The sequence below is a fragment of the Benincasa hispida genome, chromosome 3 (assembly GCF_009727055.1).
Source record: "Benincasa hispida cultivar B227 chromosome 3, ASM972705v1, whole genome shotgun sequence".
Lineage (NCBI taxonomy): Eukaryota > Viridiplantae > Streptophyta > Magnoliopsida > Cucurbitales > Cucurbitaceae > Benincasa > Benincasa hispida.
The window spans coordinates 32,338,454-32,359,102 of NC_052351.1; the positions used below are offsets into that span (position 1 = coordinate 32,338,454).

General features: G+C 37.4%; 1 protein-coding gene across 3 annotated transcripts in view; it reads right to left on the bottom strand.

Moving 5' to 3' along the window:
* LOC120074500 (protein SHOOT GRAVITROPISM 6) overlaps positions 1 to 20,649 on the bottom strand; it is a 58,408-nt gene that overhangs the window by 22,298 nt on the left and 15,461 nt on the right. For all 3 annotated transcript variants that reach the window (XM_039027648.1, XM_039027647.1, XM_039027649.1), the window contains 15 exons: positions 11,565 to 11,646; positions 10,475 to 10,620; positions 10,315 to 10,395; positions 10,123 to 10,223; positions 4,444 to 4,682; positions 4,222 to 4,331; positions 3,946 to 4,074; positions 3,753 to 3,827; positions 3,546 to 3,679; positions 3,357 to 3,429; positions 2,890 to 3,021; positions 2,334 to 2,512; positions 2,132 to 2,254; positions 1,504 to 1,564; positions 1,338 to 1,433 (listed from right to left, as the gene is read on the bottom strand). In XM_039027648.1, the coding sequence (XP_038883576.1) occupies positions 1,338 to 1,433; positions 1,504 to 1,564; positions 2,132 to 2,254; positions 2,334 to 2,512; positions 2,890 to 3,021; positions 3,357 to 3,429; positions 3,546 to 3,679; positions 3,753 to 3,827; positions 3,946 to 4,074; positions 4,222 to 4,331; positions 4,444 to 4,682; positions 10,123 to 10,223; positions 10,315 to 10,395; positions 10,475 to 10,620; positions 11,565 to 11,646 (1,761 nt within the window). The remainder of the gene's footprint in view (positions 1 to 1,337; positions 1,434 to 1,503; positions 1,565 to 2,131; positions 2,255 to 2,333; positions 2,513 to 2,889; positions 3,022 to 3,356; positions 3,430 to 3,545; positions 3,680 to 3,752; positions 3,828 to 3,945; positions 4,075 to 4,221; positions 4,332 to 4,443; positions 4,683 to 10,122; positions 10,224 to 10,314; positions 10,396 to 10,474; positions 10,621 to 11,564; positions 11,647 to 20,649) is intronic.

Below are 20,649 nucleotides of genomic sequence, written 5' to 3' on the forward strand. Positions count from 1 at the left end.
AGGAACACCCAAGAAACTATGAAAAGACACTCCAACAAGAATTCATTTAGATCCAACACATCAAATATTTGCATTATGTTTAGCAGTCTCTAATCATTCAATTTATGTTTTTACCTTAAAAATATGATGGTGCATCTCTGTCCAAATGCCCCCAAAATCGTTTTGACAACATTAATCCATAATAATTTAGCTCTCATTTTCAACCATTGACCACATAGCACTTTAAAAATATTGTTTTTACGGCTAATTTGTAAATTTTACAACTGTAGGAACAATGTAAAAGGAAATGCTGAAATTTCCGATGGGGAATGTGGGTACTAATCGGGATGAATAAATATAAAGGATTTTATAACAAGAATTAATAGGTCAACATTCTAATTTGGCGGGAACTGAGCAAGCCTTCAAAATATTTCTTTGATGTTTGTCCGAGATTTTGATGAGTTTTGGTGAATATAAGAACTTTTCCTCCATTGGATCATGCTAACAACTAACAAGAGAGTGGCAATGGATTGGTGACTAAATTAAATAGCATTGGTCAACAATGATCAAGTTTTGCTCACGGGCTCAAACAAACTATGATCCCTTGAAAGTGACTAGACCATTCTCCATTTTGACTTTCATAGCCAGTAACTTCCAGTTCACCTCAATCGTACCAAATCCTCTAAGCCAAGATTCCACCAAGGTCTAAGAGAAAGGAAGTACCGACAACTACGAAGATTTTAGTCAGTAATACGATACAACTCCAAAGCAATACCCTTTACCTCTAGTAAAATCTTAGTCCTTGTAACCACTTCGTAATAAGTAGTTTACACCTTAAGATAACTCCAAAACAATCATTTAAGTTTCTCCATCCATTTTCAATGTCCCAGGGTCAGCGAGTCCCACAAGTAATTCAAGTGATTTACTCAATAACATCGGCAACTTCCACCAATTACTTGGTTCCCTCATCCTCTATTACCATTTCATCACATTCTTTCCCTGTCGATGACAGATGGTGAGTTTTTATTGTAGTACAAAACAAAATCCCTATAATCTTTCATATTGGGCTATAAAGTGCTCCCCAGGGATTCTTCGACTGATATACAGCTAAACATCAGGGTAAAATAGGAATAGAAGAGAATAACTCTATTTCATGTCAACAATTTTTACTATCTTAAATGAAGAACCTAATAAATAATAATTAAAATTTTCACATACATCCACATTCTAGTTACAGCTAACAAGTATAATAGAATGAATATTAAAGCATAAACCAACTAATAGACTAGCTGTTTTCCCAGAAAAAAAAATAATAAAGAAATAAAAACAAGATCCTAGCTGTCATTCTACACATGTACCTCTTTTGGCCTCTTTATTGAGATGCAACCTGCGAGGTCCCCAATAAGATTTATCCACCTCTCGTTGTCATTGTTCTCTCCATCTCTAGCTAAGATCTACAAATAACAAAATTTCATGAGATCTTCTCACAATACAGGAGGGACGGGATGCTAGTAGATTGTCTACCTTTCCCATTTCTAGATCTCCCACACATTCACAAAATGCCTGGAATGCTGTGAGAAGAGCCCTGCAAAGTAGAGGGGAACAAATACAATTATGATTTCTTTTCAATCAGAAACTTGAATGCAGTCAATAAATGAAAAGAAAGAGTACACAGTAAGCATGATTGCCAATGACTTCAAACTCTAGGGAAAAAAGGAAAACGATGTCTTGGCATTATTCTTCCAATTAAAGTACAAAAAAACAGCAAATGTGGAGCAAAACTTCCATCACAATTCCACTCCACCCATTGATATTGGCACCTTGATTCCTCAAAATACTTGGTTCATATATATCTGCTCGTATTTCTAAGGTTTTACCCATTGCACAAAATTGCGCTCTTCTTTTTCAATTTGGTTCCTATCATTCTTGGAACACCGTCAATGCATCACCCCCAATCACTATTGGGTGGGCCTAACAGCCCTCCACGTTAATCCAGAGTCTTCAAAGTTCAAACAACAATGTGTAACTGGATTATGAATATGTCAAAATAAATCGAAACTGCATGGAGTACATAAAGTTAATGAACAAAGAGGACATGCTTTAGGCTTCATTTCACAAAGATTTGTGCAAAAATACATCTGCAAGTGGCTACCTTAGTTGTTCGTGCTGGCCTAAGCTTGCTTGATGATGGCAACTTCCCAGCTGGAGAATAAGTTCTGCAAGAACTAAAGCATAGTTCTGTTCGACAGCTTTCTTTCCAACTTTACCACCTCCTCTACTCCAGGGGAAAAACTATAAATTATGCAACTGAAAATGGAGGTAAATTCGATGGGATCAGTTACTATTCCACCAACCTGAAAAAGGCAGTTAATGAAACAATAGCCGCCTGAGAAATATCATTCTCTACATGATCTGGCCCATGGCTAGAAAATTCTGCTCTCTCTTGACTTCCTTGACTGACGGGAGTTTGATTGAGGACAGATAGCACATGCTCTAGGAAAGAAAACGAGAGTACTGTGTGCTGAGAGAATACCTGTAGGACAAGAGAATTTAATAGATATAGGTTTTTAACTTTGAGAAGATAGTTCCAGACCATCCAACAAATTCAGTTAGAAACGGATACATATTGCATATTGCATTGCCACTGAAGAATATCAATAAGTCTAAAAGTCCACTAAGGCTTTAAATAAGAACAATACGAGTACAATATTTAAAGTATGAGTCTCTGGGATGTTTTGAAACATGAGCACTACCTCACTAATCACCACCTAATTTTGCTTAAATTTCATGGGTCAAGTGTCAACAACATAAGTCTAAAGCCTTTAGAGAAGTGAAAAATAAGCAGAGTAACGTAAGTTCCAGGGCAAACCAGTAGAACATTCTAAATAATGGAAACTAAATAGAGCTCACATAGAATGCATCCTGAATTGGCCAGCCACCACGGAGCCTAGATATATCTTTTGTGACTATATCTCTTCCAGCAGTAGCCAATACTTCATCAAAAACAACCTTTGAACTTGTATTCTCAGCTAGCGAAGAAATCTAGCTGGGTTAAGGTTATTCTATACAAGGAAAATAAATGAATAAACGGAATATTTTGAGAAGTGATTGTTCAGTATACGAAAATAGGCATAGACCCAGGAAAAACACAAATAAACAGAGATTTACGGAGAAATTTAGTGGAGGAAGGTAGGATAGAAAATAATCTTGCTAGTTTCTAGCGTAAATGGAAAAATCTTTGAAGTAGAAGCTACTGCAAGGAATAGCACGTTATCCTGTACAGGAAACGATGCTTCATTTTTACTGAAATGGTAAAAATACACACTACACCAGTGATACGAAAACATTAATTAATTATTTTTTAAAAAGAAGGATACTGCTCCAAGAGTTTCCAGTCGTATATGCTTCTCAGTGACATGAACCACAGCAGAAAGTAATGCTTGGGTTGTCCTAAACAATAACATATCATAAGAAGATGTTTCATTTGTAAGAAATATTCATGAAAAATGGTTTTCAGTTACTTTCCTAATATTTGAAATATATCACAAATTTTTATAATGTAAAACCTTGCAATCTCCGTCTCACTTAGCTCATTTCCTCTCTTGGTGACAAACTCAATGATAGCTTGAATGGCCCCTTCAGCGGACTGCTTGATCTTGTCACATATAGCCCCTGAACATCCATGTAAGGTAGCAACAAGCTGCAAAACATAAATGAAAAAATAAATTTGAAACTTAGGTGATCAACAACGATCACATACAAATACTCCTTACCTCGTCCTTTGTCAGCAAAATGCAGACAGAGGAAACAATTCTGTTGAAAACCTCAGAAGGATCAATAGATGTATCCTATATGGAAAAACAAACCTTATCAAACATCATTCCGTGACCTTGAAGATGAGCCAATTAGACCAAATAAATAACATGAATGAAACATCTTTGGGTGGAGGCATTAAGACAAACATACACTCCTTAAGATGGCTATAACATCCTCTAAAGATGACAAAGCAGTGTAGGATAGTTCTATATCTTCACCAAATTTAGAAGCTGCTGGCCTTGGCAGTGCAAGAGAGATGCTAAAGAGTTGATCCAAGATCTATAAAAAAAGAATATAAATAAACAAATAAAGGAAAAAGGAAACAGAAAGTAAAGGCAGAAACAAAACTTACATGGTTGCATCAAATCTGTGAGAATATTATAATTTAAAAAACAAATAACAAAAAAGATATCCAACAATTATTACCTGAGCAGAAATTTTTCTAACTTCAGAATTAAAGTCTGCACAACGTGGAAGATAAGTAATAACCCTTTCTCCTAAACACAAGGCTTCACGACTTGGTAACATATATGCCGCTATCAATTTGCAAAAAAGAAAAAGTGAAGAACAGTAGAAATGTGAATAGAAGAAGGGAGACAGCAAGACAGAAGAAGCAGCTTTGAAAGCTAATGCTGGAACAAACTTTACATGGCAGCTTGGGACAAATTCCTTGCAGATTCCGATCAATTTGCCTGTTGTGTATGCAAATTCCATGGCACCCTATAGCACAATATCCACTAATGCAAACTGTTCGAAACTTGACAAGCATCTCATGCACGGCAAGGCAGCCCCTTCTCCTTTGACATTCCACTGGCGATGAAACGTATTGATCAATTTGTCTCAGAATATGCAAGAGCTGCTCTGCACGACTTCGACCATCTTCTCCACTAGTTCGTCAGATAGATAAACAATTAAAACGAATCAAGTTTCAGGCTATAATGATATTTAGGCAACAGGCAAAACAAAAACAAAAAAATTATAAGATGTACTTGAACAAAAAGAATACATGGAAAGACGGTCATTTTCCAGTAAAATCGAAAGAGAAGGATAGCACAGAGATACAACGTTATAGCAGAATCAAGCTTGGAGAAGATAAAATATGGGAGGACTTTTGTTTCAGCACATAATATTGACATCAAAACTATATTTTGACACAAATTGGTGAAGACTAAAGAGTCAAGGGAGAAATCTTGGAAGAATCTTGGAGCTAAAGTTTTTATTAATGAATTAAAATGAGTGATAAGTTCCCTTTAGATAGGCCCAAAGGGAAAGGACTTGTACACACCTAATTAACTAATCTAACCTTCTTTAAATAGACCCAAAGGAGAAGGGTTTTATCACACCTATTCTGAAATTAAAACTGAATTTAAAAAAAAAGAGAATACAATCTCTCATTTTATAAGAAATACCCAAAATACCCTTTTTACAAGAAATGTCCAAAATACCCTTAATATCCCTACATCAACTCGGCCCCCTTAGAATTAAACTCGCCCTCAGTTGAAAGCTTGAAGTCATTTGGGGCTTGATAAGGGAAGATGTCCGCAACATTGAAAGTATTGTTTATGTTGAATGAAGTTGGGAGGTCGACCTTGTAAGCATTATCACAATGGTCCAAACTTTTTGTCATTAAGTTTGTTGTAGGCTCCTTTTGGCAAGCAGTCCTTTCGAAGATATATCATTACAAGGTCACCCAATTTGTGAATGAAACATGTCTTTTATGAATATCCGCTTGAGCTTTGTATGTAGAGGTTGCTTTCTATAGGTGGTCAATGAATTCCGAATGTAGCTCTTGAATACGTTCAGCAAGTTGTTCAGCTTCTTCGCTAATATCTACATTAGAAGGAAAAGTTGTGAGATCAAAAGTCAAACGAGGGGGTCTAGTGTATACAATCTCAAATGGACACTTCCCTATTGATCTTTTCTGCATATTGTCGTAAGCAAACTCCGCTTGTGCAAAGTTAGTGTCCCACGGTTTTGGTTGATTTCCACTTAGACATCGAAGCATATTACGCAATGTTCAGTTTGTAACTTCTGTTTGACTATCCATTTGTGGGTGGCTTGAAGGGCTAAATTTGAGGTTAGTGCCAAAATGTTTCCACAAACTTTTCCAAAAAAAAACTCATAAATTTAACGTCTCTATCAGACACAATTGTCTTTGGAATTCTATGAAGCCTGACAATATGTCAAAAGAAAAGTTAGCAATGTCCAAAACATCATATGTTTTCTTACAAGGTACGAAATGAGCCATTTTGCTAAACCTATCCACAATAACAAATATAGAGCTAAACCTCATTTGTGTCCATGGCAACCCTAATATAAAATCCATCGACAAGTCCTCCCAAATGTTAGTAGGGACTAGAAGAGGAGTATATAAACCGGTGTTTTAAGTGTGACCTTTGGAGATTTGGCAAGTGAAGCATCTTTTAACTAAATTGTTTACATCTTTAGGTCAGAAAAAACGTGTGACAAGGGTTTCATAGATTTTATCACGGCCTAAATGAGCTGCTAGGCCACTCAGAATGGGTTCTATGATGACAAACCTTGTAGAGATCCTTGTGGGATGCATAAACCTATTACACAAAAAAAAAAAAAAAAAAAAAAAAAAAAAAAAAAAAAAAAAAAAAATCCAAAAGGTTGGGTAAGTCCTTAGGAGGAGAGTTAGAGAAACATCTTTTGCCAAATATCATGGGAAATCTGGGCATTTCGTCATAACAATTTGGTATGGTGGCAAAGGCGATATTTACCTAGGAGCATGGTAAGGAGGATGACTTTCTACTCAAGACATCAATACTTGTTTAGTGATTCCCAGAGTATGCTTGATGATAAAATCGAGATTTTTGTATAAAAGAAATCCCACTAGGCATCCATTTCGGTTTATGTTTTTCTGAGAATAAGATTTTAAGGAATAGTGATTGTTATTAAGAAACAAATTCCTTGTATATTGAGATAATGTTCCCATTGATGGTAGGGCTCTACCGATGCATTAAAAGTTCTTGTGCATAGTGGACCACTTTCTTGTCTAGCTTCGCTTAACTTTTTCACTAAAAAACTCTAAAAGGATGGGATTCTTGGGGAGAGGACAACCCCTATGCCAATAGAGCTTGCATCTACAGCTACTTTCAAATACTTTAGTAAAATCCGGGAGGGCTAAAACCGGTGGCTGGCTACGTGTTTTTAAAGCATTTTAAACCATCAAAGTCTCTTTAGACCATGCAAATTTACCTTTCTTTAGACAATGAGTTAAAAGAGGTAAGCTATGGAGCTAAAAATTCTTTAATAAATTTGCAGGAAAAATGTTACTCAAAGCCACCAAAATCAAACCGTGGATGTTGCCGCTGTCGCCTTGCACGGCTGAGAAACTGTTGAACAAATGGGCGGCCGATCGATCAAACTGTTAGTGTGGGGAGGCACTAATATATTAGGCGCGGCGTGGAGGCTGATTGGGAAACGGCTTCGATTAGGATCTGATACGTTGACCGGCGGCGGACGTGCTGAGCGAAAGACATCCGGTTGGCTGTGTCGACTGCATCTGATGGCTGTCCCGAACCGGTCAAGGTTGCGCAGGTGGCTTCACTTGGATGGGCGACTGCTAGGGTGTGTACATGGGATTGGTTGGTTGGGTTTGAAGAGTATTTTTTGGACCAACCCGAGAAATCCGGGTTGATTAATTGGCAACCCAAATGACCCAAAATAAAGGTTATCCAACCCACCCTTAAAATTCGGTTGGCATTGGGTTCGGTTGGGTTGGGTTGGTTGAGGGTATTTTTTGGACCAACCCGAAAATCCGGGTTTGATTTAATTGGCAACCCAAATGACCCAAAATAAAGTTTCCAACCAACCCTTAAAATTCGGTTGGATTGGGTTGGGTGTGTTGCGGTTGAGGGTTATTTTTTTGGACAACCCGAAAATCGGGTTTGATTTAATGGCAACCCAATTGACCCAAATAAGTTTCCAACCCAACCCTTAAATCGGGTTGGATTGGGTGGTTGCGACTTATCAACTTTTTTTTATTTTTTAATGAAAAATATGTAATTTTATATATAACACATGGACTAATAAACTACCAATCTTCATAAAATTAGATGCTAAATTACCAAATATCTATGATATTTATTGTAAACTTTAAACAAAGACAAATATCATTTGACAATTTTAAAAGGAAAAATATTTAAAAATTTCCAAAAATTAATCATACAAAGAATCAAACTTTAAACAAAGAGAAATATAATATATATATATTATTATATATAAACACAAATTCGGGTTGGGTTGGGTCGGGTCAACCCCAAAATTTTTTTTAGCCAACCCACAACCCAATAAAAATAGAAAAATTCAACCCAACCCTTAATTGTGGGTTATCGGGTTGTTTCGGGTTGTTAGGGTTATTGTGGAACACCCCTACGACTGCATCCGGCTGGCCGCGCGGCTGAAGAAGCTGTACCGACTGTAAATCTAGGTTAGTCTCGGCTGCAGCTGAGGAAGTCGTCGGGTTAAGAAGCTGTGGGAGTGCGGTCTCAAGATACGGCCCTACGACCGCCTGGACAGCAGCGGCTACGTCGGTGGGGAAGGTGCCGCTAATTCCTGCAAAGGCAGTGCTGTCAGTTGGTGAAGGATGTGAGTCCACTGGTTGATTCTCGTCAATGACGGCTAGGGTTTCATCGCCATGCTCTGATACCATGATGAAAAAGTAGGAAAAGAACACAACATTTACGTGGAAAACCCTAGAACAGGGAGAAAAAACCACGATACTAGAATACTTTTTATTATTTTCTGATGATCTGAATACCAGAAAGACTGCTCAAATAAATAGACAAGTAAGAAACCCTAGGGTAAGGCTAAATAACAAAAATGCCCTTAGGGCTAAAATATTTGTTTTCAACACTATGGGATCAAAGTAGTCATTTTGTTGGATTCTTGGATATGTTTCAATCTCGTAGTGGGTATAGAACTCATTCATTGATTTTCTTGAATCAACCTTTCTTGATCGTGTTTCATAACCAAAAGAATAATTCTGAGCCTTGAACATTCTTCTTGGGCTGTAAAAAACCGTTTTTGATGATTCTTGATAATTCTCTAATTCATCATCTAATTCACAATCTTTACATTGATTTCTTGAAAAATGGGTTTGATTGGATCATTAAGCCCTTTTTCGATATTGTCACCTTCTTATTCCATCTCAAATTGACTTAGAAACATCTTCGAAGTCACTAGAAAAGTAGGAAGGGAAAAATTATCCAATGATAGGTTTTTTTGGGAAAATCGAGCATGGGCAAAATTAGTATGTTAGAAATTCTTCTTCTGAACCACTGGAGTCAGAATCCCAATATTGCTTTTGGAAGTAAAATTGATTTTCTTGCCTATAACAACGGCTGGTGTTTTTCTTGGACATCTTCTTTGATCAGCAATAATCCATTCTTGCAAAATCTTGAAAAATCTTTGGTTTCTTCTTTCTTTCTTGGAATTTCAAGGGTTCCCCCTAATTAGATATGGGTTGTTCGGCAACAAGCACAACTCACAAAGCTCCCTCTTGTGGTCGGCATCACCAAGAGTTTCCTGGACTTCTACCGATGGCAGTCAATATTGGCCCAGACGGATGCTCTAATACCAGATTGGTGTAGCCTAAGTAGTCTCAAGGAGTAATCCTCCCAAAATCAAGATTGTGGATTTTTTATTAGAATGAATAATGTGTTTGATACAAGAGAGGAAGGTTCCTATTTATAGAGCTTTATTACAAATGGGGGTAAAAAAGAACTCAACCTAGAATATTAGCTAATTACCCAATTAACCATATTCTTCTTACATCACTAATATCATGGATTGATGCTTCCAAGGCTTTTCTCTCGGATATTTGGTTACCAAATCAAAGTGTTTTTTAATGATAAATGTCTTGATTGGATTGATCATTTTTAATCAAGATTAAGCTTCCTGGTGGTGCTTGTTGTCTAATCTTTTTTATGGATGTCCCCTTAATGGTATTACTAATAGCTGGGGGGGCCGCCTTTTTACAAGGGTAGAGGGTTTTAGCCATTTATGTCTTTGTTCTTTTTCGCTATTTCTGTACCTTTTCCATCCTAAGACTACTGTTTTATGGATGACTGTATTTCATTTCCTTGTTTTCATCCATCAACTAAATTTTGTTTCTTGTTTTGAAAAAAAAAAAAAAAAAAAAACTATACGTAAGAAACTTCACAGTAAAAGTGACTACATATCTGGGTATGTCAAATTCAGAATTTACAAGATGAGGCATGATTGACTTTACATTAGGGACAAAGGGATGGTTTAACACATAAAAAATCAAAAGAAATATAAGAACTTCAGATTAAATACCTTGTTAGAAGAATTGTACAAAGAAGTGTAATAAGATTGTCAATAAGAGGATTGACTACTTCCACTGGTTCACTTGCTAAAGTAAAAAACCCTAAGGTGGCCTGAAAAATAATTTCAGACATTCATAAAGTCTCAATCATCAAAGTAAAGATTTCACTACCAATTCTAGTAGAAAGCGATAATAAATATTACCTTCATTATAAGATTTCTAGTTTCAATAGTCAGTTTTGGTTCAAGAGAAACCAAAGTAGTGCACGCACTTAAAGCAAGAGCCTAGAAAAATATCCATCTGATCAGTGGCAGTACAAATCAAATATAAATTATTGGCCACCAAATTATTTATAATAGACACCTGAGTGCGCAGAAGTTCAAAATTAGAATCAGAAATGCCACCATTATCGTCTCTACCCATTAATGTCAATATGTAATCAAGCAACTGATCCCTCCTCTTCAGGGGAAACGTTGACCCATTTTCAGCAGCATTAATGACAGCGCGACCTATATAAAGTAGAGATCAACATTCCCTTCATTTCAACATCATAGAACCTACAAAGTAGAAGCCCAGTGTCTACAATGTTCTCTTACTTCAATTCCAACAGCACCGAAGCTATAATAACACAATACCAGTGTCCAAATGGGTAATATCCCACCCATGAAATAAAGACAGTATGGTAGCATAGATGCCACAAGAGTTTTCAAAAATTTTCAAAAACACTAGCATCAACTTTTAACAACACTTGAAGCAATCAAATTTAAAATTTTCAGTGCAAAACATAATCAGCTACTGAATGCCAGCTAACTTTGTCTTGCACCAACTCCCAGTTTGTTCTTGAATTGTAATCCTAGGTTGTGACGATCATTTTTAAGTCTTATCATTTTAATTATAGAAATTATAAGAAATGAAAGTAATGCTGTAAAAATGTAATTCATTATGGATGAATGCTGTCAAATCCATAACTTCAGAAATTTGATTTGAAAGGAATTAAAAGAAAAATTAAGACAAAGCTAGAGTTTGGATGGAGCATTTTGATTTAGCAATTTCAAGGCTTCACGTTGGTGCTTTCGTTCTTGTTTACTATAGTATATGTATGAATTGAGTCTTTCATTCTTTCTGATTAGCTTCTTGTATTTTTACTTCACTTTGCTTCTTTTTTAAAAAAAAAAAACAAAAATGACCTCATTCACTTCACTTTGCTTCTTTATTACTCCTATTAGAAGTTTGTTTCCTACCAACTTTTTGTATTTTTCATTAGATCAATGAGAAGTTCGTATCTTGTAAAGACCAAAAAACTATAAATAATTATAAATAATAAATAATAAATTGTCCCCCTCACCCAAGTTTCTTTACTTCCCTACAGAGTTTCATGGAACCAAAAAAAAAATAGATTGCATTTGTTAAAAACTTGAAGTGATGTCACAAATGTAGTATACAAGATACAAACCTAGTAAATCAATTGCAGTGATGACCGCTTGTTTTGCTGTAGGATGGTAGACATTAAGAAGCCGTGATAGCATATTTGTACCCTGTTAGATAAATAATTAAATAAACATTAGGAAATACGCAACCTCAAACTCATAGCAGAAGGTGATGAGGTAAGAAACATCTAAATTCAATAACAAGGTAAGTGATGGATGTCAAAAAGTGCATGATTTTACCATCTATTTTATTACTTCTCTCTAGTAAAAAGACACTTATCATGCTGTCTTGACCCTAAAATGGCCTAAAAAGAGCAAAATGAGTAAACACATATCCTTAATTAGTTTTAAGCAAGTTTAGAGTGATTTGGACCAATTTTAGGAACATTTACAGCATATTTTGACGTTTTGTGCAGAAACAGCATCTGATGTGACATGATGGGGTTGTATCGCATGCCCTAAACACAAAAAAGGGAATTTTCATAAGTAGTTCGTGTTTTTCTGATTTTTCGCTCCCAAGTCATTCTTTGAGCCCAAAATCAATTAGGTTTCATGGAGCATGGATTTCAGCCATTACCCAACCATATAACTCTATAAAGCACCGAAATCATCAAAAAAGAGGGAAATCAAAGATTTGATGAAAACCCATGAAATCATCTATAATCTCTTCAAGAACGAAAGTTCCTTGAGAGAGATGGCTTCTTCAGCTCAACCCTACTCACGAGAACGTGTTGTAGAGTGGTATTCACTTTGAGAAAGGATTGAATCCATCCTAGAGGACACCTTAGTTTGTTGGCTTGATTCAACGTTGTTTACTGTTTTTTCCAGATATCTTCTTTTAGTACTTTGCTGTTTTTCTTTCATTTTGATTCAAAACACAAATTTTGAATCAAACTGAATTCGAGCATGATCAAGCTTTCATCCCAAATTAAATTCCAAAAATTCTATCTTAGAATTCTATTCCAAATCTAAACCAAATTTTGGATACACTCTTTCACATATTCCTAATTCTATTTGGAAAGACATTTTCATCGATTTCATTCTAGGTTTACCTTGTACACAATGCAGTTTTGACTCCGTGTTCATTATTAGGTTTAGCAAAATGACACTTTTTTACCTTGCAAAAACTAATGATACTCTTAAAACTGATGGAACAGTTTAGCAAAATGGAACGGTGTGTCGCCTTCGTAAATCCTTGTATAGATTAAAGCAGAGCCCACAAGCTTGGTTTGGTAAATTTAAAACCGATGACAAAGAAATTGATTCAGTAAGATGGATGGTTCCTGATCCTAAAACAGGAGTGGAGATTCCATCAGCTATAGTGACATTAGATGAAGAGGTAGATGTACAAAGGTTAGAGAATAAACTGGGGTTACCTATCATATGGTCTGTAGTGCCAGAGTCAATGACCCATTTTGACGTGGAGGAAAGAAGGTATTTAGAAATGTTACCTGTCTCTGCGATGGTCATAATGGGAGTAGAAGATGATGCTCTCAATGACTCTTGATGCTGCTGAAATTCAAACTCAGTTTAGTGGTACTCTTAAAATCCTACGGAATGATAATGCTAAGGAATATTTCTCTCATACACTCAAGTCTTATTTAGATGCCCATGGCATTCTTCATCAATCTTCTTGTGTTGATACTCCATCTCAAAATGGGGTTGCAGAATGAAAGAATCGTCATCTCCTTGAGACAGCCAGAGCTTTGATATTTCAGATGCATGTTCCAAAATCCTTTTGGGCTGATGCTGTTTCCACAGCTTGTTTCTTTATAAATCGCATGCCCTCTTCCATTCTTAAGGGTGAGATACCTTTCCGTACTTTATGCCCCAAGCAACATTTATTTCCCATTCCACCCAAAATATTGGTTGTACCTGCTTTGTTCAGGATGTTCGGCCTCAGCATACCAAGCTGGATCCAAAGTCCTTAAAATGTATTTTCCTTGGTTATTCCCGTGTCCAAAAGGGGTATCGGTGTTATTGTCCTAGTCTAAATAAATAGTTAGTCTCTCCTGATATCACATTTTTTGAAAACATACCCCATCTTTTTTTCATCACCGTCTTTCTTTTCCGAATAGAGGTCATGGGGGGGCATAAGGAATTAAAGAGGGAAGAATTTCCTTGTCTACACCAGTTTATGTTCTCCTTCCGATCCTCTTCCTGATTCATCATCTACCTTATGCCTACATCCACTTTATCCATCCATTCGTTAAGGTCTATACTCGACGACAACCTCTTTCTAGTTCCATGCCCTGTCTTCTTTGTATTGGATCCAGAAACGGTGATGATCTCCAATTGCTCTTCGTAAAGGTAAACGTACATGTGCTAATCCTATTTTCTTGCTTTTGTTTCATATAACCATTTGTCGCCTTCCACATGTTCATTCAATTGTCATCCATAGAGTCTGTATATCCCCGAAAACTGTTATGAGGCTTTGTCTCATCCTGTGTGTGCCGCAATGGTGGAGGAGATGACTGCTTAGATGATAATTGTACTTGGATTTAGTTCTCTCTCCTTCAGGAAAGAAGGCTATCGGTTGCAAAATGGGTGTTTGCAGTTAAAGTTAATCCTGATGGTTCTGTGCTCGGTTAAAAGCGCGCCTCGTAGCGAAAGGTTACTCACAAACTTATGGTGTTGACTATGCTGATACTTTTCTCCTGTAGCAAAAATGGCATCTGTGCGGTTTGTTATATTTCATTAGCTTAATCAATCATTGGTCTTTACATCAACGTTGATATTAAAAATGCATTTCTTTATGGTGATCTTCAAGAAGAGGTATATATGAAGCAATCACCAGGGTTTGTTGGCTCAGGGGGAGAATGGAACGGTGTGTCGCTTTTGTAAATCCTTGTATGGATTAAAGCAGAGCCACGAGCTTGGTTTGGTAATTTAGTCAGGTGATTGAAAGCTTTGGAATGCGGAAGAGCAGGTCAGATTCATTCAGTCTTTTTTAAGAGATCTGAGGGTGGTGTCATCTTGTTAGTCGTATATGTGGATGATATTGTGATTACTGGTGATGACTGCTTTAGGTATCCAGTCTCTAAGACTTTTCTTCATAGTCAATTCCATACAAAAGATTTGGGCATGTTGAAATACTTACTTAGGAATTGAGGTAATAAGAAGCAAGAAAGGAATTCTATTATCACAGAAGAAAATATTTACTTGACTTATTGACTGAAACAGGAAAGCTAGGGCTAAGCCATGTAGTACCCCATGATGCCCAATTACAGCTCACACAAGATGGAGAATTGCTAAAAGATCCTTGAAAGATATTAAGGAGCGTTAGTGAAAATTTAATTACCTTACAGTGACTCGACCGACATAGCCTATTCAGTAAGTATTGTGAGTCAGTACATGTCATGCCCTACAGTTGATATTAGGCTGCATTGGAACAGATTCTTTGTTATTTGAAGGCTGCTCCCGGAGTGGTTTGTTTATAAGGATTATGGTCATACTAATATTGAATGTTTCTCAGACACCGATTGGGCAGGATCTAAAGAAGACAGAAGATCAACCTCGGGTATTGTGTTTTGTTGGTGGTAATTTGATTTCTTGGAAGAGTAAGAAGCAAAATGTGGTGTCACGTTCAAGTGCAGAATCAGAATATGAGGCAATGGCAACAATCTGTGTGTGAATTGAATTATGGATATATGAACTTTTGTTGAGTTCGTGATTTTGAAATCACCACACCGACAAAGTTGTGTGATAATCAAGCAGCACTTCATATTGCGTCTAATCCAGTATTTCATGAAAGGACTAAATATATTGAAGTTGATTGCCATTTTGTACGTGAGAAAATTCAACAAGGGTTGGTATCTACGGGATATGTGAACACTGGAGAATAATTAGGAGATATCTTCACGAAAGCATTGGATGGAAGACGTATAGATTATCTATGTAACAAGTTGGGCATGATTAACATATATGCTCCAACTTGAGGGGGAGTGTTATAATTCTATAGTTAGGGTTTTCCATTCTTGTAAATATTTTGTGATATTTTCCTTTTCTATGCTTTGTACACTTGTAAATATTCATATCTTTAGTGAATGAATAGAGTATTCTGATTCTTTCTCAAACCTAAGAGTTTTACACTCCTGATATAATATTGCTAACCTCTTTCGTTATGAGATAATTAGACTTCATGGCATTCCGATGACAATATTTTTCTTGTAGAGATGTCAAATTTATGAGCTATTTTTGGCGTTCGTTCTAGAAAAAGTTAAGTACAAATCTATTTTTTGACACTACAAGCACCCTCAAATGAATGAACAAACCAAGGTCACTAATCGAACCCATAGAATGTTACGGTGTGTTGAAGAAATTGACATAAAAGGAAGAGATACAATCTCTTTGCAAGAAAGAAACTTTTATTTAAAATGTGACGAATACTTTTGAGAGATTACTCTTTCACTCCCTCAACACTCACTCACTTTTCTTCATTAACTCTCTAGCTTTTCTTGGCTCACATATGCAGCCACATCCCTGGTTTATAGGCATGAGATCCTTGGAGTCCAAGTAAAAGGATTTTTCTAGGTTCTTCTTGGATTCTACACATATTCTAAATATTTCTAGAATTCCTTGAACCTAAAGAGAGCCTAGGATACTTCTAGATCCTTACTTTTGTGGTATTTATTTAAAGTTTACATAAAATTCTAGAAAAACCTAATTTGCACTTTTATGTCATTTTATAGATGCTTCAAGAATTTTCTCCATTAATTAGTGTTGCTTTATCTTTTAACACTATGTTGTCTTAGTGGATACTCAACTTCCTCGATTAATGATTCATTTGGCTAATGTTCCTACTTTTGATCTTAGTGTTGAAGCTAGATCCATGGCCAAACGAATCCAGCACCTACTGTAGGAGCCAGAGATAATTTGGAGAAGGCTAATGCTTCCTATAAAGCTTCTGTTGATGCTCACAGGCATCTTCAAGAGTCTCGAGTGGGAGATTTGGTGAGGATTCACCTTTTGGAATTCCCATTTATCGGCTGGAGAGCGTAATAAATTGACCAACAAGAAACTTGGCCCTTTTGCTATGCTTGACAAAATTGGTCCTAATACCTACCGTGTGAATCTTCCCCCTTTTTTGCGCATCAGCAACACCTTTAATGTGGCTGGTATATTTCCCTATCATGCGCCGGACGGTTTTTCTTTGCAGCCTTAACTCAAGGAAGAGTTTTATTTTAGGGGGACAGGTTTGATGTAAGACATCTTGTATGATTGGGCAATCTTGCCATTTCTTGTGAATCTTGGTTAGTCTTGTAAATCTAGGTTATTTTCTGAAGGGTAACCCCTTATTTTAACCCTCATAAGTTTCTGTTTTAAAGATCATTAGTTTTAAATGTTCATCTCAGCCGGTTGACGATTCTTTTAGGGAATGTTTAGTCTTTATTCATGTAACTTCCAGCCCTCATCCTAAAATAGATGGTTATTTTGTACTTGACCCAGTTTTGCTTTTCTTTTTCTTTTTTTTTCTTTTTTTTTTTCCTTTTTTTTTTTTTTTTTGACGAGAAACACTCAGAAATTTCATTGATATCATGACAAAGATGGAGTGACTTTACACTAAGTAAGAGTTGTATACAAAAGATTATAAAAAAAAGCGAGTGAAATTCGTCTCTTTATTTTTAAAGACCCAATTGTTTCGTTCATTCCAAATGAGCCATAGATATGCTTTGATAATGAAAGTCCACAAGATCTTCCTCTTAGCTTTGAATGGGTGGCCAGTTAGAAGCACATTCAATAAAGTTGGGAACACCATATGGTAGTTGAAGCACTGCAGAATTCTGTCCTATTGAGCAAAGTCACAAAAGATCAATAGATGCATAATGGATTCACTATTTTGATGGCAAAGAACACACCAATTAGGAGCTGATGAAACCCATGGGGCCTTTTCGATGAGAACATCTGCAACATTTATGCTACCGTGACTGACTTCCCTATTTATGCTATTGTCTTTTTGCCCGTTCCACAGAAATTTTTTGTAAAGTTTTTCAATTCGAGTGGCCTGTATCAGAGTAAGCCGGCCTCTTTTGGAGACATGAGTGCCCTTCCAACTATTAAGACGTCTTTCCACCTTTTCAATGATAGGCTCCCAAAAAGTAATAGATAATGGTTTCCCATTCAAAGGTAATCCGAGGTATGTAGATGGCCAAGTGCCAACCTTGCATCCATATGAAGCAGCCACTGTATTAACCGAGGCATTATCTAAGTGAATGCCTAAAATCTCAAATTTGGCATGGTTGATTCGAAGACCGGAGGCTTGCTCAAAAGAACCAATAATCTTAAATAAATTTGCCAATTTTTCATCATTGTAGGATGAAAAGAGAATGGTATCATCAGCAAATTGCAAATGGTTGATGTTGAGCCCAGAATTTCGCACCGTAAAGCCCTCGATGCAGCCAGCAATCATCCCATTGGTGAGCATTCTACTGAGACAATCAACCACCAAGGTGAACAGGAATGGGGAGAAGGGGTCTCCCTGACGGAGGCCACAAGATGCTTTGATTTTACCTTTAGGCCTACCACTGATAATAATGGAGAAGTTTGTGGAAGAAATACAGCCCCTAATCCATCTTCTCCAGGTATTACCGAAGCCTTTTGCAGCCAAGATTTTGTCAAAGAACTCCCAATCAACCATGTCAAACGCTTTCTCAACATCCAACTTTATCACCAAGCCTTTGGTTTTGTTTCTGATGTGGTGATCAATCAATTCATTTGCAATCAAGGAGGCATCAATGATTCAATAATCTGTCGATTAGCCACAAAGGCAAATTGATTTTTGGTGATGGTGGTAAGTAGGACTTTCTTTAATCTTTCAAATAAGACACTCGCAATAATTTTGTAAAGACATGTGGTAAGACTGATCAGTTTATAGTCCCCAACCCTTTTTGCGTCAACTTTCTTAGTAATCAAACATATATACGTCTTATTGAAGTTGGCATTGATAATAGCTTTCTCAAAGAAGTCTTGAAACACCCTTTTGATATCATCCTTAAGGATGTTCCAATAATTTTTTAAGAACTCTGAGGTATAACCATCTGGGCCCGGAGATTTATGAGTTCCCAAATCAGAAACAGCATGCCAAATCTCATTTTCTGTGAATGGGGCTTCCAAGGCATATGATTGCCCCAATGAGATAGGGTCCCAATTGTCAATGGGAGGAAGATCTCTGCTGCCAATCTCTTTTGTGTAAAGACCCTGGTAGAATTCAAGAAACTCAGCCTTAATCTCGTTGTCATCGAGCAAGCTCTGCACCTGTTTAGAAAGAATCTCAACAATAGTGTTCTTTCTTTTTCTGTAGGACATAAATCAGTGAAAAAGCCTACTATTATCGTCCCCCTCCTTGATCCATTTGATCTTACATTTTTGCGTCCAACTAATTTCCTCTGAGAAAGATAGACCAATGAGTACGGCTTTAATAGAAGTCCTTTGCAGATGAGCAACTTGGTCAAGACCTTATGCCTCTTCATAATCATCCAGCCTACTTAATTCGATCATCAATTCTGCCTTTTTGGTTTGTGAGCAACCAAATGTGTCTCTGTTCCATACTTTCAGCATTTGCTTGAGATTTTTTAGCTTTTGAATAAAGTCATGGCTAGCCCAACCGTTTATTCCATTGCTTTGCCACCAACTAGAGAGCAAATTGGTAAAAGAATGTGTCTCTGTTCCATACTTTCAGCGTTTGCTTGAGATTTTTTAGTTTTTGAATAAAGTCATGGCCAGCCCAACCGTTTATTCCGTTACTTTGCCACCAACTAGAGAGCAAATTGGTAAAAGAATGATGTTCCATCCACATATGTTCAAATTTGAAGTAATCAGGACCCCATCTCTGTAAGCCGAGAGTCAAGTGGATCAGATAGTGGCCAGATGTTGTGTAAACCCTCGAATCTCACTTAAGCAAGTTAGGTCAAACTTGGATAATAAGGAAAATAAGTGAATACTCTAAAAAGGAAGCTTGAGGATGATTAAAAGAGAGTGCTAAGAGTGAGATTTTTTAGGATTAAACATAAGATATAGTTAAAGCTTGGTTAAGAAGGGTAAAAATTTGACCAAGTATGGGAAATATGCATGGATGCTATGAGGCGTTGGTGTGAGGACTCAATGGGCGATGACCTTGTCATTTGGAGGTTAGGCGAGCACCTAGAAGAGTTAGTCTTGTTGGCCAAGTGTAGAAGCCAAAAGTAACCATGTGTTGAAGCTTGTGAAGCGTGGGTGCATGAGGTATTGAGATGTGCGGCAGCCAAGGATTGTAGTGGTCATGTGAGACTAGGTGTTAGCCGAGTGCTTGCCATGCGCTAGTAATAGGCATGCATTGATCAAAGCCTTGGGAGGTTAGTTGAGCAAGGTGGTGCATGCAGCAAGGCAAGGCATGAGGCAATGGCATGAGGGTGCTGTCTAGGCGATGGTATGAAGGCATGATGTTAGGCAAGGGCGTTGCGGGCTAGGAATGGCCAAGGTGCTGGGCCAAGGCATGCGTTGGTCTAGAGGCATGCGGCCAAGGGTGATATGCAATGGCCAAAGGGAGGATGCGTCGAGGTTAGACGTTGGGTGAGCCATGCGGCTAAGTAAGAGGTTAGGCATTCAATTAGGGCTATGCGTTGGCAAGGTGGATGCGGCCAAGGAGGGCTATGCGTCCAAGAAGGGCTATGCAGACAAGGGGAAATATGTGTTGAGTGAAGTAAACTTGGGAACAAGGTTAGGTTGATAGCAATTGGGGCTAATGGCTAAATCTAGTGAAGTTTGGGTTGAAGCAAGGAGGAGGTGGGCGCACCACAAGGCATGCAAAGGGAGATTATGCGTTGGTTTAAGAGGATGAAGACACTTCAGCCTCATGCAAAGAAGAGGTGGCAAGGTAGATGCGTTGGCACATGCATGGTGAAGGCATCTGGACATGCAAGGCTGGCGAGGTGTCAAGTGTTGAGGACTTTTGGGCTTCTATAAATAAGGCAGCAAGGGGACCTCAGCTCTCACATTTCACTCGTGCAAATCAGGAGATTTTGTGTGGAAGTGTTGAGAAGAGAGTGTACTAAGTGATCCTAGGCAGCCATTCAACTTGGAGAGGTGAGGAGTGAGGAATTTGTGTTGGAAGACAAAAGGCCTAGCTGGACACAT